Below are 14,166 nucleotides of genomic sequence, written 5' to 3' on the forward strand. Positions count from 1 at the left end.
CACCCAGGGTCTCGCACATAGCACTCCAGCTTTGTGCAGGGGGTCAACACTACAAGAGAGGTCCTGTACCCAAAGGGGCCAGGAGAACCCCTCCAGAAAGGAGAATGCGGTACAAGATTACTGAGGTCATTACTGCCAGCATTGTTGCACCCACCGCCTGACTCCAGTGCCCAAAGATGCTTCATGACCTCAGACTAGGGGCTAGAGTTCCTCTCAAATTGTCCATTTACCGCCCATTTATCACCCAGTTACCGCCCAGAAATACAAGTTTCATCAAAAAAACACATTTACCGCCCAGATACCGCCGGGCGGTAAATTCCAGAGTCATTACCACCGGGCAGTATTCAACACTGTCCGCCCATATATTACCGCCCAAAATGGAAGTTTCATCATTAAGATCCGTTTCTCACCGGACCTTAATACCAACCTGAAAAAGCAGGCCTTACTGGATCTTAAGTGGATTTTAAGTGGGCGGTATGGACACAGATCTGACAGGTTTGTTTGATATTATACAGATCTTTATAGTTCTCCACAGTTTCATGTATTTTTAAATGGATTGTAGTATTTTCTATTGTTAGGCAATAATATAAATGGTCTAATAAAGCCTTATTTACTCACAAGTCTCACTCGCATTAGTCTCACTCACGCCCCCCCAGTCTCTCTCACCCACCCAGTCTCTCCTCCCCCCCCCAGTCTCTCTCACCTCCAGTCTCTCCCCCCAGTCTCTCCCCCCAGTCTCTCCTCCCCCAGTTTCTCATCCCCAGTCTCTCTCCTCCCAGTCTCTCTCACCTCCAGTCTCTCTCCCCCTCCACAGTCTCTCCTCCCCCCAGTTTCTCTCACCCCCTCAGTCTCTTCCCCCCCAGTCTATCTCACTTCCCAGTCTGTCTCACCCCCTACAGTGATCTCACCCCACCCCCACAGCGATCTCTCTTCCCCCCCCCCACAGCGATCTCTCTTCCCCCACCCCCCTACAACCACACGCGCGTGTGCACAACTTGGGAGCCAAAGATTCCCGAGTCGATAGTTCTCCTCTGCTGCACAACGCCCGCTGCACTTCGCTCCCGCACTGTTTCGCCGATGCTGACATGGAGCACCAGCGGCATTCCGGCGGATGAGAAAGACGCAACCGCCGGAACACCGCTAAGAATCGAGCGGGGGCAATTTAAAAGGAAAATCCAGCCCCAGTAGTTTTATAGTGAGCTATAAAAGATGCTTTGGCTAAACTAAAGGACGTGGCATTATAGTTGGGACGTGTGAGATTTGCTGTGCATCTTTTCTGGGTACCAGTGCTGACCAATGATGGTGGTTTGAGGCATGGGCCCTGGACATCTCTTATCCTGCCTTCACCAATATGGCAAGCAACGGACCTCCAGTACAGAATGTGCTTGCGCGTGTGACGCTTGCCATGTTGGACACTTAGGCGGCTGTTTTCGCCTGAAAAATTAGCGTGTCTTCAACCAATTTGTAGGCCATAGTTTGCAATGGTACATGTCTCTGAGATGAGGCCTTTAAATCTCTTTATTTTATTTTGGTAAGACATTCAGCCTGCAGCATACATGGTAAATGTTTCCCTGAGCACATTCATCATTCAAACTGGTAGAACATTACTGAATGTTACAAGAGCAGAAGATTGATGGTGTGTACCATTCAGGGAACTGCAAGTGTGTTATTTAACACTTCCAAAATATGTATAATGTAAACTGAATTGATTATTTATTTTAATGGAAGAAAATGCAGTAATGCAATAATCTGTTCAGGATTTCACATTTTGTGATTGTTCGAAAGAAAGATAAAGTAGAACTAGGCTGTGGGTTAAAAAAAGCCTTGAATGAAAGACTTGTCTTTCATATTCTCAGGACATACCAAAGCGTTTTACAGCCAATGAAGTACTTTTAGATTGTAGTCACTATTGTAATGTAGGAAACACAGCATTTTGCACACAGCAAGGTCTGACAAGCAGCAATGTGATAATCACTAGATCATTTGTTTTTCAGGTGTTGGTTGAGGGATAAATATTGGCCAGGATAACGGGAAGAACTCCCTGCTGTTCTTCAAAATACAGCCATCAGATCTTTTATGTCTACCTGAGAGGGCAGACGGAGCTACGATTTGATATATCATCCAAAAGGTAGCACCTCTGACAGTGCAGCACTCACTCAGCCAAGATTTTGTGCTTGAGTCTCTGAAATGGGATTGTCAATCCTCAACCTTCTGACTTAGAGGCATGGGTGCTACCACTGAGCCATGGCTCATGAGGCCTATGCAACACCAGGAGGAGAACCTAATAGAGCTCAACTCGGCCCAATCTTCTCACACCTCCTCCCAATGGATAACAGAGTCTCTTTGATGTTGGTTGTAGTGGACTGCGACCCCGAGACTTCGGGCGTCGATTTTAACTCCAGGTGGATTTCCCGCTCAGGCCTGAGATAAAATTACATCAGGTCTCAATGATGTCATCAAGACGCAATATGCATTTGTTTAAAAAGGGCCCTATTGGTTCCGATTGCATGTCCTTGCTGCCTGCTCAGGAGAGCAGGTTAAAATTGCAGATGTTGCGATCAAGGCGTATTTCGGACAGGTAATAGCCAGGGCAATTTTAACTGCCAACCTGCCAGGTTTCTGCTGAAAATATCATGATTCTGAGAACCAGATTTGAGGGAAAGAATAAAAAAAATGAGAGGGAAATATAAATAAGGGAAAAAAAAATGTTGGGTTCCAGAAAATCCTGATGCGAACTGACCATGTTCCATTTTCTAAGAAATACGAAGTGTCTACATCCAAAACATTAACCTCTCTTTTCTTTTCACAAATGCTGATGTACCTGCTGCCTGTTTCCAACATTTTCAGTTATTTATTTTCATCACTATCCAAAATGGTGGCAGCTGTGAGATTGCTAAGATCCTTTTAAGAATCCTGCTTCTTGAAGATCTTAAAAAGTGCACTTTAATGCAAAAGCTTCCAGATCAATATTGAACTGTTCCAACTCTTCACAAATAACATTACGGGACATATTGTATCTGGCGTGAAACAATGAGCAGCTTTGAAGAGCAACTGTGGAGCACTCCTATGTTATAAGTCCTTGTTTAAGTTCCATTGAGGACTGATGTTCAGAACCACTTTATGCATTGCGAGTGTTATCAGCTATTACTAAGTAATGCCAGTTTGACTCATTTGTTAGTATTCTTGTCTCTGAGTCAGAAGGTTGTTAGGTAACTTTTATGAACTTGGGCTCCCAGTTTGCAGATCAGGAATTCAGGTGCTGAATTGAGCAAAATCTTGTCCCAGACCCTGAAATGGCCCCTATTTGGGTGACTGTGGTTTACAAAATTCATTTTGGATTTCATCTCTATAGTGCAGCCTCTAAAAAGCCAAGCATGTGTTAAGATTGTAGCAGCAGCCTAGGGGAGCAGCAAGTAAGTAGTAAACTTCGTGCTAAACTGTCAGCTATGTCAGAAACGGCTCATGTGGTTTTTTTGCCACTTATAAGGAATGTCTTCAAGTGGAGAGCCTGGTTGAAGCACTGTAAGAAGGGAGCAAGGCATCGCAAAGAGTCATTGAAGAAAGGGTCAAAATTAGACTGACAGGCCCCACAGGACACTTTGTCCATTATGAACAGAAATCCAGTACGGCCTCCTGCTCTCCGTGTCTGAATTACCAACATGAGCTCTTGGTGAGTGAAGCTCCACACCAAGGGAGAAAATTGCCCCTTATGGGTTCAAACTTTACTTCAGCAGTTGAGTGTGTAATCTAAGCTGATATTCGAGTGCTGTACTCGGGTACTGCTACATTGTTGGTGATGCCAAACTGAGGTCCTGCAAGGTGGAGTTTAAAGATGCCAAGACATTATTTGAAGATCCAGGAGCTCTCCCAGTGTCCTACTGTAAGGATAGGGTTAATCAAACTGCTAATATTTCATGCTATTGATTTTTCTCTGCATTGTAGTAATAGCAACCTTTAGCTTTTGCCTGTTAAGTAAGGAAGTATAAATCAATTTAGATGCAGCGACCACTGAACTGTTGAAATAAGACTGACCTTAAAGCAATGGTCAGTTTAGTACCTAATTTCAGGCAGTGCATTCCAGATCGTAACAACTTGCTGCATGAAAAAAATTCTCCTCATCTCCTTCCTGGTATTTTTGACAATTATTTTAAAACTGTGTCCTCTGGTTACCAACCCACTTGCCAGTGAAAACAGTTTAGCCCAAGCTTTCAAAACCCATCATAATTTTGAACACTTCTATTAAATCTCCCCTTAACCTTCTCTGCCCTAAGGAGAACAGTCCCAGCTTCTCTAATCTCTCCACATCAGTGATTCCTCTCCCTGTACCATTCTAGCAAATCTCCTCTACACCCTCTTCAAGGCCTTGACATCCTTCTTAAGATGAAATATGTTACACAAATGATAGGAAATCTGTAATAGATTACCAATATTGCAAAACTGGTCATTTGCAGTAACACACAGTTGTCACACTTTCAGTAAAGCAGCTGACTTCCTTTTCTGTTTTTAACTGCAATCTCATTATGATGGGGTTAATTGTTCAGCATTAATCACAGCTTGTATATCTGCAGCATGACAAATTACTTTTAGGTAACTTCAAGTCAACTCTTTTTCTTTTGAAATGTCATGTTCCTTTTTGCACAGAAACCCAACTGCAGCCAACCAGGACAGACAAAAGTGTCACCAGACAACTTATTTCAGAGCAAGTGTCAAAAAACTCATGATAATTAATCGGATCAGGGCAAATGCCCCTTTGCAAATCACTGAATGAATTGCACTGTTCGACTGTAAGAATCACATGTAACTCCTTTTAGGAAGGGAAATTCCACTGACCTAGGACTTCCTGAGGCAGCAGAAATGCAAATGATTAAAATCAGCAGCTCAGTGGGAATGTTGTGCAGTAAAGAGAGAAAAAGGGACAATGTAAAATATGGTTACTTCTATGGTAATGGGTATTTTCATCACTGAATGCTTTGTGGGGTTGCGAGTAGGGCTATGAAAATCTTATTTTGGACTAATGAAAAACATTAAGCTGTATCAGTGAAGCGGTGTTATATCTATCAGCATACAGACCAGTTAGTCTGACATCGGTCATAGGGAAAATGCTAGAATATATTATTAAGGATGTGGTAACAGGGCACTTAGAAAATAATAATAGGATAATGCAGAGTCAACACGGTTTAATGAAAGGGAAATCATGTTTGACAAATCTGTTAAGAGTTTTTTGAGGTTGTAACTAGTACAATAGATAAGGGGGAACCAGTGGATGTGGTGTATTTGGATTTTCAGAAGGCATTCGATAAGGTGCCACAAAAGAGGTTATTAATCAAAATTAGGGCTCATGGGATTGGGGGTAATATACTAGCTTGGATTGAGGATTGTTTCATTGACAGAAAACAGAGAGTAGGAATAAACGGGTCATTTTCGGGTTGACAGGCTGTAACTAGTGGGGTGCTGCAAGGATCGGTGCTTGGGCCCCAGCTATTCACAATCTATATCAATGATTTGGATGAGGGAACCAAATGTAATATATCCAAGTTTGCTGATGATACAAAGCTAGGTGGGAATGTAAATTGTGAGGGGGATGCAAAGAGGCTTCAAGGCGATATAGACAGGCTAAGTGAATGGGTAAGAACATGGCAAATGGAATATAATGTGGAAAAATGTGAAGTTATGCACTTTGGTAGGAAAAATAGAAAAGTAGAGTATTTCTTATATGGTGAGAGATTGGGAAATGTTGGTGTTCAGAGGGACCTGGGTGTCCTTGTACATGAATCACTGAAAGTTAACATGCAGGTACAGCAAGTAATTAAGAAAGCAAATGATATGTTGGCCTTTATTACAAGAGGATTTGGGTATAAGAGTAAAGACAACTTATTGCAATTATATAGGGCCCTTGTGAGACCACATCTGGAATATTGTGTACAGTTTTGGTCTCCTTACCCAAGGAAGAATATACTTGTCATAGAGGGAGTGCAGCTGATTCCTGGGATGGGGGGATTGTCCTATGAGGAAAGATTGAGAAGACTAGGCCTTTATTCTCAAGAGCTTAGAAGAATGAGAGGTGATCTCATTGAAACATACAAAATTCTTACAGGGCTTGACAGAGAGGATGATCCCTCTGGCTGGGGAGTCTAGCACCAGGTCTGAGATGAGGAGAAACTTCTTCACTCAGAGGATGGTGAATCTTTGGAATTCTCTAGCCCAAAGGACTATGGAGGCTCAGTCTTTGAGTATATAACAGAGATCGCTAGATTTTTGAATATTAAGGGAATCAAGGGATATGGGAACAGTGCAGCAAAGTATTGAGGTAGAAGATCAGCCATGATCTTATTGAATGGCGGAGCAGGCTGGAGGGGCCGAATGGCCTACTCCTGCTCTTATTTCTTATGTTCTTATGTTCTTATATATAGGCTTAGTAGAACTCTTTAAATATTTCTCATCAGTCACAGGTCCCCACTAGTCAGTCACAGATTCTAAAGTATGTCAGCACAGGTTGCACAATCTGCTGTACAGAATGCCACTTATGGAGTGAAGGGAAGAGTGCCAATAGCTCAGCAGTTCTTAATGACGCATAGGGTGGATTTTCGTCTAAATCACCTGAGCTGAGCACAGAGAGGAATATCTGGCAGGGAGGATTGCACATCACTAATAGAACCCGCCCGAGTTTCCTCCCATTTAAATGAATGGAAAGTAAATTTGCTGGGTTCTGTAACTGGTGTGTATCACCCAATTTTCCTCTCTGTGCTCCTTAGCACAAGTGTTGCTTAGTGTCCAGGCACTGAGGTGAAATTCTACCCCAACTTTAGACTTTAGCAAACATGATTCAAACATCACCTGTTTGATAGTCACTCTCTTCGATCCACACTTCCAGCATTTGTATACAACCAATGAACTGGCACAATGTATATGCAGAACTGATCGAAACATGGTCCAACCAAACCACTGTCATCATCATCATAGGCAGTCACTCGAAATCGAGGAAGATTTGCTTCCACTCTAAAAGTGAGTTCTCAGGTGACTATACAGTCCAATAGGGGAATTACAGGCTCTGTCACAGGTGGGACAGACGGTGGTTGAAGGAAAGGGTGGGTGGGAAGTCTGGTTTGTTGCATGCTCCTTTCGCTGTCTACGCTTGATTTCTGCATGCTCTCGGCGACAAGACACGAGGTGTTCAACACCCTCCCGGATGCTCTTCCTCCACTTAGGGCGGTCTTGGGCCAGGGATTCCCAGGTGCCGGTGGGGATGTTGCATTTTATCAAGGAAGCTTTGAGGGTGTCCTTGAAACATTTCTTCTGCCCACTCGGGGCACGCTTGCCATGTTCTGAGCTCCAAGTAGAGCGCTTGCTTTGGGAGTCTCGTGTCGGGCACGCGGGCAATGTGGCCCACCCAATGGAGCTGGTCGAGTGTGGTCAGTGCTTCGATGCTGGGGATGTTGGAATGAGCGAGAACACTGACATTGGTGCCTGGCAGAAACCAGGTGGATAGACTGGCACAGTTACTTACCCATCAGAAAACCGGCAGGAACTCACCATTCCGAATTTTACTCTGCTTTACTGAGCAGACAGCAAGGGTACCCGCTTGAAAGTCGGCGGGGTCCTTCTTTGCATATGCGTGCTGGGCCCCGATGATGTCATCGGTACTTAACTGCAATATTAACTAGCTTGAGAGGAGCAGCTGCTGTAACTTTCCCACCAGGTGAAAAGAGTGGGGAGAGGAGATGTAGCCAGAGAAGCCCAGACTGGTAAGTTTCCTTGCAGAGCCACGAGGAGCACAAGGTATTTTTCCAGACAAAAGGAGGGAAATAGGAGGGCGGGTGAAGCCAGATAGTCCTCTTGCACCTTTTAGTCGCTGGCTAAAGAATGGGACCAACAATTTAACCATTTGTTCTGTTGAAAAGGGGAGATTACCTGTCTTAGAGCACCATATAATGGAAAGAAAACACATCAAAGACGAAGACTGAGGGGTGATCTAATATAGAGGTCTTAAAATTATGATATGTTTTGATAGTGTAGAAGTAGAGAAGGTGTTTCCACTTGCAGGGGAGACCAGAACTTGGGGCCATAAATATAAGATAGTTACTAATAAATTGATTAGGGAATTGAGGAGAAACTTCTTTACCTCTTTACCCAGATAGTGATTAGAATGTGTTGCTCACAACCACAAGGAGTAGTTGAGGCAACTACCATTGATGCCTTTATGGAGAAGCTAGAGAAACACATGTGGGAGAAAGGAATAGAAGGATATGTTGATGAGGTTAAATGACGTAGGATGGGAGGTGGCTCGTATGGAGCATAAACACCAGCATGGACCTGTGTAAGAATAAAAGTGTTTATTAATGATTAAAATTGATTCTGTGTATGTATAAATGTTAAAAGTGTAGGTTATATGGAAAGGTCTGTTTGTGTTGAAACAAAATGAAAGCATGGGCTGAGTTTTGAAAGAAACAAAATGGGAGCCCATAGAGCTGCCACATGGGTTTTGTGTATTGGAAAGCCATTTAAATTAATCAAGAGATGGCTGAGCCAGGCCAGAAAGCCACATGTGTGAGGAGAACTAATAAGGAACTGCCATGGAACCAAGGTCCAATCATGAGGCTTTCGGAGGGACAATGGCTTTTGAGAGGTATAAAGAACTCAGCAAAAGACATTTCTCTCTCTCTTGAACCAGCCAGCCAAAGAGAAGTAACATATATCACTATTTATTGTAACCTCATTGTATCTGTTGTAACTAAGGTGGATGTTCATGTGTGCCTGTTTTTTTTTAATAAACTGTTCCAATTGTTTTAGAAGAATTGTCTCACTGTCAAATTTAATGCCAGAGATTTAGAAATCTTACACTTGTTGGTCCGAATGGTCTGTTTCCATGATGTAAATACTATGTAAGAAACAGTGATTTTTTATCCATTTACGCCATTTCTCTGAGTGTTCCATCAATCTCCTAACAAAGTTACAGCAGGATATTGGGACAGAGCATGCGGAAATTGTTCAGGTTTTTGATTTCAGGCCTAATTCATCAGCACCAAGAAATGGTGGGGGGTGGGGCGGCGGTGGAATTGGTCTATGAAAGTTGCGCAAAATGGGCTCATAGCAAATCGACAACCTGTTTTACACTATGCCCAGTTTTCTTTACCAATGGCTACTGGTGTAGACCAATATCAGACCCAAAGTCTCAACATCAGGAGCTCTCTGGCTCTGTAATATTTCTGAATACATTTGTTTAGACCATGAATATTGACAGCACTGGTGGATCTATTACTTCAGATAAGTGGCTAAGCTTACGAGGGGCCTAGATTTGCAAGTACCAGTTGAATTGATGCAATTACTGAAGCATCCTGCCTGGATTAGATGTCTGTAGATGCTAATTCTGGTCCCCTGGTATCTTTTCTGAAACAAATCCCCTGGTGTTATTAATGTTTAATGTGCAGGCATTAAAAAGATATTCAAAAATCAGAGGAAAAATAGGGGGAGTAGACTGTTAAAGTTAATTATATTTCTTCAGAAATGTTTGCTTTAGATGGTGAAGAATCTCTTTACGAAGAAAAGAAAGCACACAATAAGATTAATTTTCACACCCGTCGACTGTACCGCTAAGCATTTCCCAGCGCAAATGAAAAATATGATCAAAGGCCCTTCAGAATTTTAGTATGCATTCTGGGAAACCTGCCAAATGCCTCACCATGCATTAGCCTGAGCTCTCTCCCCATTACCAGGAAAGGATGAAGTGTACAGAGGGTAGTGTATTTATTTTATCCCAGTAATTGAATGAAATCATAAGCAAATTAAAATTATTTGTGAATTAGTGTCACCTCATATTATACAATGTTTAAATATTGAATAAAAAGATGGCTGACCGTGATTGCCCATGAGGATCAGAGTAGATTTTCAGGCGGATGTCATGTGTATATACACAGTTTCTTTGCCGCCCCTGCCTTTAAATCAATAACAAGCACCGCAGTCCACTGCAGCTCAGAACCCTGACTGTTTGGAAACTTGCCTAAGTTCTGCAGGATCCTTTACTCCTTGTCACCATGAAAAATGACTAGAGGTGAGGTGACTTACTCAGGGGAGGATCCATGTCATGTAACAACAGAGGGGCAATATCAAAATGAGCACCCCATGTTGGAATCCCAAAATATCAAATTAAAATAATGCAAGACTGTATAAGCTGCAAAGTAAAATTTTCAGGAACCACTCAGCTGACAAAGAAACTCAAATTGGCATTCACCTTCATTGTGAAGTAACATAGGCCTAGAAATTGGATCACACAGATGCCTATTTTCTAGGCGATAAATGGGTGCTGAAAGATTCAATATGGTGTGTGGCGTGCGCGGGCAGTTCTCCCTGGGAGAGAGGCACATGCCAAATTGGATGGGGCACCCTGGAGGCATCCAGGGCATCCTTCCAAAACCACCATAAGGCCCGTTGCCTATGCAAATGATAGGTCAAACTCCCGTTTCAGACCCTTTTACGAAATTGGATTGTGGCTGATCACAGTGCGTGCCCTGCATGCTGTGGTCAGTTTTCTTGAACCACTGGAGGCTGCTATCAAAAAATGAAGTAAAAAATATATTATTTTCCTGTTGGGTCCTCCTGGCTCTACGTGTAAACTGCGTGCTGTTGCCAGCCACCACTTACCCCTCTCCCGATCTCATCCTCCCCGAGAAACTCATCACAGCTCCAGTTCTGGCATCTCCGTCTTTCTTCCTCTCAGCAACTTGCTCCCCCAGCATGTCGATCACGTCCCATAAACCAATTTCTAGGCCTATGTGTGTTACAAGTTTACCAGACACAGTTTTCCAAATCCCTCAAGTTATATTTCACACTATGTTATGGGATGTTTTGCTGCAGCATGTTTATTGCCTAGCTGCAGAGAACTATGTTGACTGCATTACTTTAAAACTAAAAGATGAGTGGTAGTGTCACAAGGCTGAGCCACAATCTTTGGGTACAGATGGTATCATAAAGTAAGACAGTAAAGGTCACCTGAACCTCAACATGCGATTACGGCCTTAAATTCTTTTCAAAATACCTGCATTGCATTGTACATTGCTCAGCCATGGCTCAGTGGTAGCATTATCGTCTCTGATCAAGCCACACTCTAGAGACTTGAGCACATAATCTAGACTGGCACTTTTATGCCGTACTGAGAGAGAGCTGCACTGTTGGTGGTGCTGTCCTTCGGATGAGACGTTAAACCGCGCATCTGTCTGCTTCTCGGGTAGATGTAAAGGATCCCCAGCACTATTGGAAGAAGAGCCGGGAAATTCTCCTGGTGGCCTGGCCAACATTTATCCCTCAATCAGCATCTAAAACAGATGATCTGGTCCGTTATTTCATTGCTGTTTGCGGTTATACAAATTGGCTGCTGCGTTTCCGATACTACCTCAGTGACTACACTTCAAAAGTACTTCATTGACTGCAAGGCGCTTTGGGATGTTTTGAGACGCAATGTAAATCTAAGTCGTTCTTTTCTTTTTACTCTGTTTTCTGAGCAAAGTGTACTAACAGATTTTTCACTAGTGATGACTAGCGGGTAAAACTATTTTCTCACTGCTATTAATATAGGTGATGATGGAAAGCTCCTCATGGAGCAGTGAAATAGGCTGGAATTACCCACACATTTTTGATTTCTGCTTGAATCTGTTGGTTATTGGCAGTCATGAAAAACACATTCATTAATCAGAGGGAGGACGTGTCCCTGGTGGTAATCTATGAAGATTACCTCCGGAGAACATTATGCAGGTTTTTGCTAGATTTTTAAGTTTTGTTTCAAATTTTTCCTGTGTTTTTAAAACCATTGCGATGGTCTCCTGTTTCTTTAACATGAAATGCTTGGTTGGGAAAGCAGTCTAATACAGAGGACACAATCTGTTACCATATTATGACATAGGAGGGACGATCTACATCTTCAATCAGTCCTGATTTGCTTTGTGCTGCTTTAAGACCTACCTGAATCTCAAGTGTAAATAACACTTAATTTTCTTGTCGTAATCTCATTTGAGTAATTAAGCACACATCCAGGTGCAAACTCACGTGGGTCTAGGGATGACACCACTGGCAGGAGAGAAACATTGTGCATAAGTGAAATTTAAAGGGGTAGGTTCAATTCAAGAGGCGCACCACAAAGAGGGGGACCAAAAAGGTAAAAATCATCTGAAGAGCATTAAAAGGCATCTCAACTCTTCAGCAGTGTTTGCCAAGGGTAAAAATACAGGGAATTAAGAAGTGATAAGCAAAGGAAAAGGGAAAGAGTCGCCTATGTGCTAGCATGAGTCTGCAGGCAATTAACAGTGTAACTCAGAACTCGGCCTACTCTATGATGGCTGCTGAAGTTGAAATGGTGTTTCCCTCTGCACCATATCATGAGTCAGCATTACAGCACGCCTGCGAGAAAAAAGAAAGACTTGCATTTATATAGCGCCTTTCATGACAACCGGACATCGCAAAGTGCTTTACAGCCAATGAAGTACTTTTGGAGTGTAGTTACCGTTGCAATGAGAAGTTGCAGATCACAGTTGACTGTTACTCTCCCTGTGTTTACCAGCCCTTTATTGCATAGTAGCCGCAGGCGTCCTTGCAGTAAACGGCACTGCTCAGCATCTGCCTCCTTGACTGACCCAGACCTTGAGAAGGCAGGTTCGCACAATCATTCCTAGGCAAGCCAGCAGAAGGGTTGTTGGCATCTAGGCGAGTGTGGCCAAACAGATAATGCTGGCTTTTGCTCAATTATAACACTCCTGTGATGTGCCTTGGGATACTTTACTGTGTTAAAGACGTGATATAAGTACAAGTTGTTGTTGTTGTTGCTCACCATGATTGACACCTCATAGTAATGGTGCAAAAGGGATGCTGGGAAAAGGATCCTGCACCTGCACAATATCTGCCAAAGTGAGGTAGGTATGTTCAATCTGTAGAATGCAGAGATGCAGGTGTTGGTGGATGAGCACAGAGCACCTCTTGGGCAACCTAAGCTGCCTGGCATCCTTCTATAACTCCTCCACTTCCGCAAAACACCATCCCAACTGGCAAAACTATTGCTGCCAATAATGGGAGCTCAGGGCAAAAAAACAAAATAGTAATCACAAGTAGCACACAGCTTACCTGACAACTGGAAAAAAAAAACAATACAAGAAAGACCTTTGAAATACGTATCCAGATCTTTTAAAGGCTCTCCCACCATCAGGTCCACCCAAGGTCTCCTTCCTGTCAGGTTACATTGGGTGTTCTAAGGACTCAGGGAGTAATTTTAACCTAACCCACCTGGCGGGAACAAGGCCGGCTCAGATTGGGACCTGTTTTACACCCAACCCCATAGTACTCTCCATTCACTGCAATCGGAAAGGGTGTAAAACGGATGGTTGATCCCAAACTGCCCTGTTCCCGTTGGGCTGGTTAGGCCAACATTACCCCCTCAGCGCCTTTACCCACTTCCTTTTACATTGGTTAGTGAAACTTCCACCTGCTTGAGCTTCGAGCTTCAGATATCCATCCCTGGCATGACCAGAAGAGTCAGTGAGGCTCAAGATCAGCAGGAATGTGTCAGAACTGATTTCTTCACCTCTACTGGCCGGTTAGTACCACAGATCAGGTGCTAAGGAGATTAAAACCAGTCCTTGGGCAATTTAGATTTATTAGTTCTTGAGACACCATTTCCCCTGCTATTTTTACTCCACAGTAGATCACAGTAAAATTCCCCATTTGGTATATATTATAATGAGGTAACTGAAGAACTGGAAAATCTTTATCGCTTCACAGAACACAATGTAAGTAAACTTACTGATTCCAATGGTGGTGACGAATTTGATGGCAATTTCTGGGATTCCACATGGCATAAATATTGGCTGCAGTATATATTGACCGAAGGCCAAGGATATCACAGCAGTGGATGCAGGGCTGTACAAATAGAAATGCAATAACATTAGTCTGACGTATCCTCAGATTATGTGTAACCAGGAAAGAGCCAAAAGATCATTTTATACCTGTATTAGCGCTCCCCCTAGTGGGCTACTGCTCCACCTAGTGGAATACTGTGGTAATGCAACTGCTGATGTAAATATAATAAAAGGGTCATGTAACAAAGAGTCATGTGACAAAGGTCACATGATGACAATTTCTGTTGGAGCTGTCTTGTATGTGTTTGTTAGTGATGTCGTAAGGATATATCAC

General features: G+C 43.0%; 1 protein-coding gene across 1 annotated transcript in view; it reads right to left on the bottom strand.

Annotated features, from left to right (window-relative positions):
* The window catches only part of LOC139248689 (cystine/glutamate transporter-like), a 249,247-nt gene that overhangs the window by 163,442 nt on the left and 71,639 nt on the right, over positions 1-14,166 (bottom strand). Inside the window, exon 3 of the mRNA XM_070872167.1 lies at positions 13,778-13,893. Within this exon, the coding sequence (XP_070728268.1) occupies positions 13,778-13,893 (116 nt within the window). The remainder of the gene's footprint in view (positions 1-13,777; positions 13,894-14,166) is intronic.

The sequence above is a fragment of the Pristiophorus japonicus genome, chromosome 2, assembly GCF_044704955.1.
Source record: "Pristiophorus japonicus isolate sPriJap1 chromosome 2, sPriJap1.hap1, whole genome shotgun sequence".
NCBI lineage: Eukaryota > Metazoa > Chordata > Chondrichthyes > Pristiophoridae > Pristiophorus > Pristiophorus japonicus.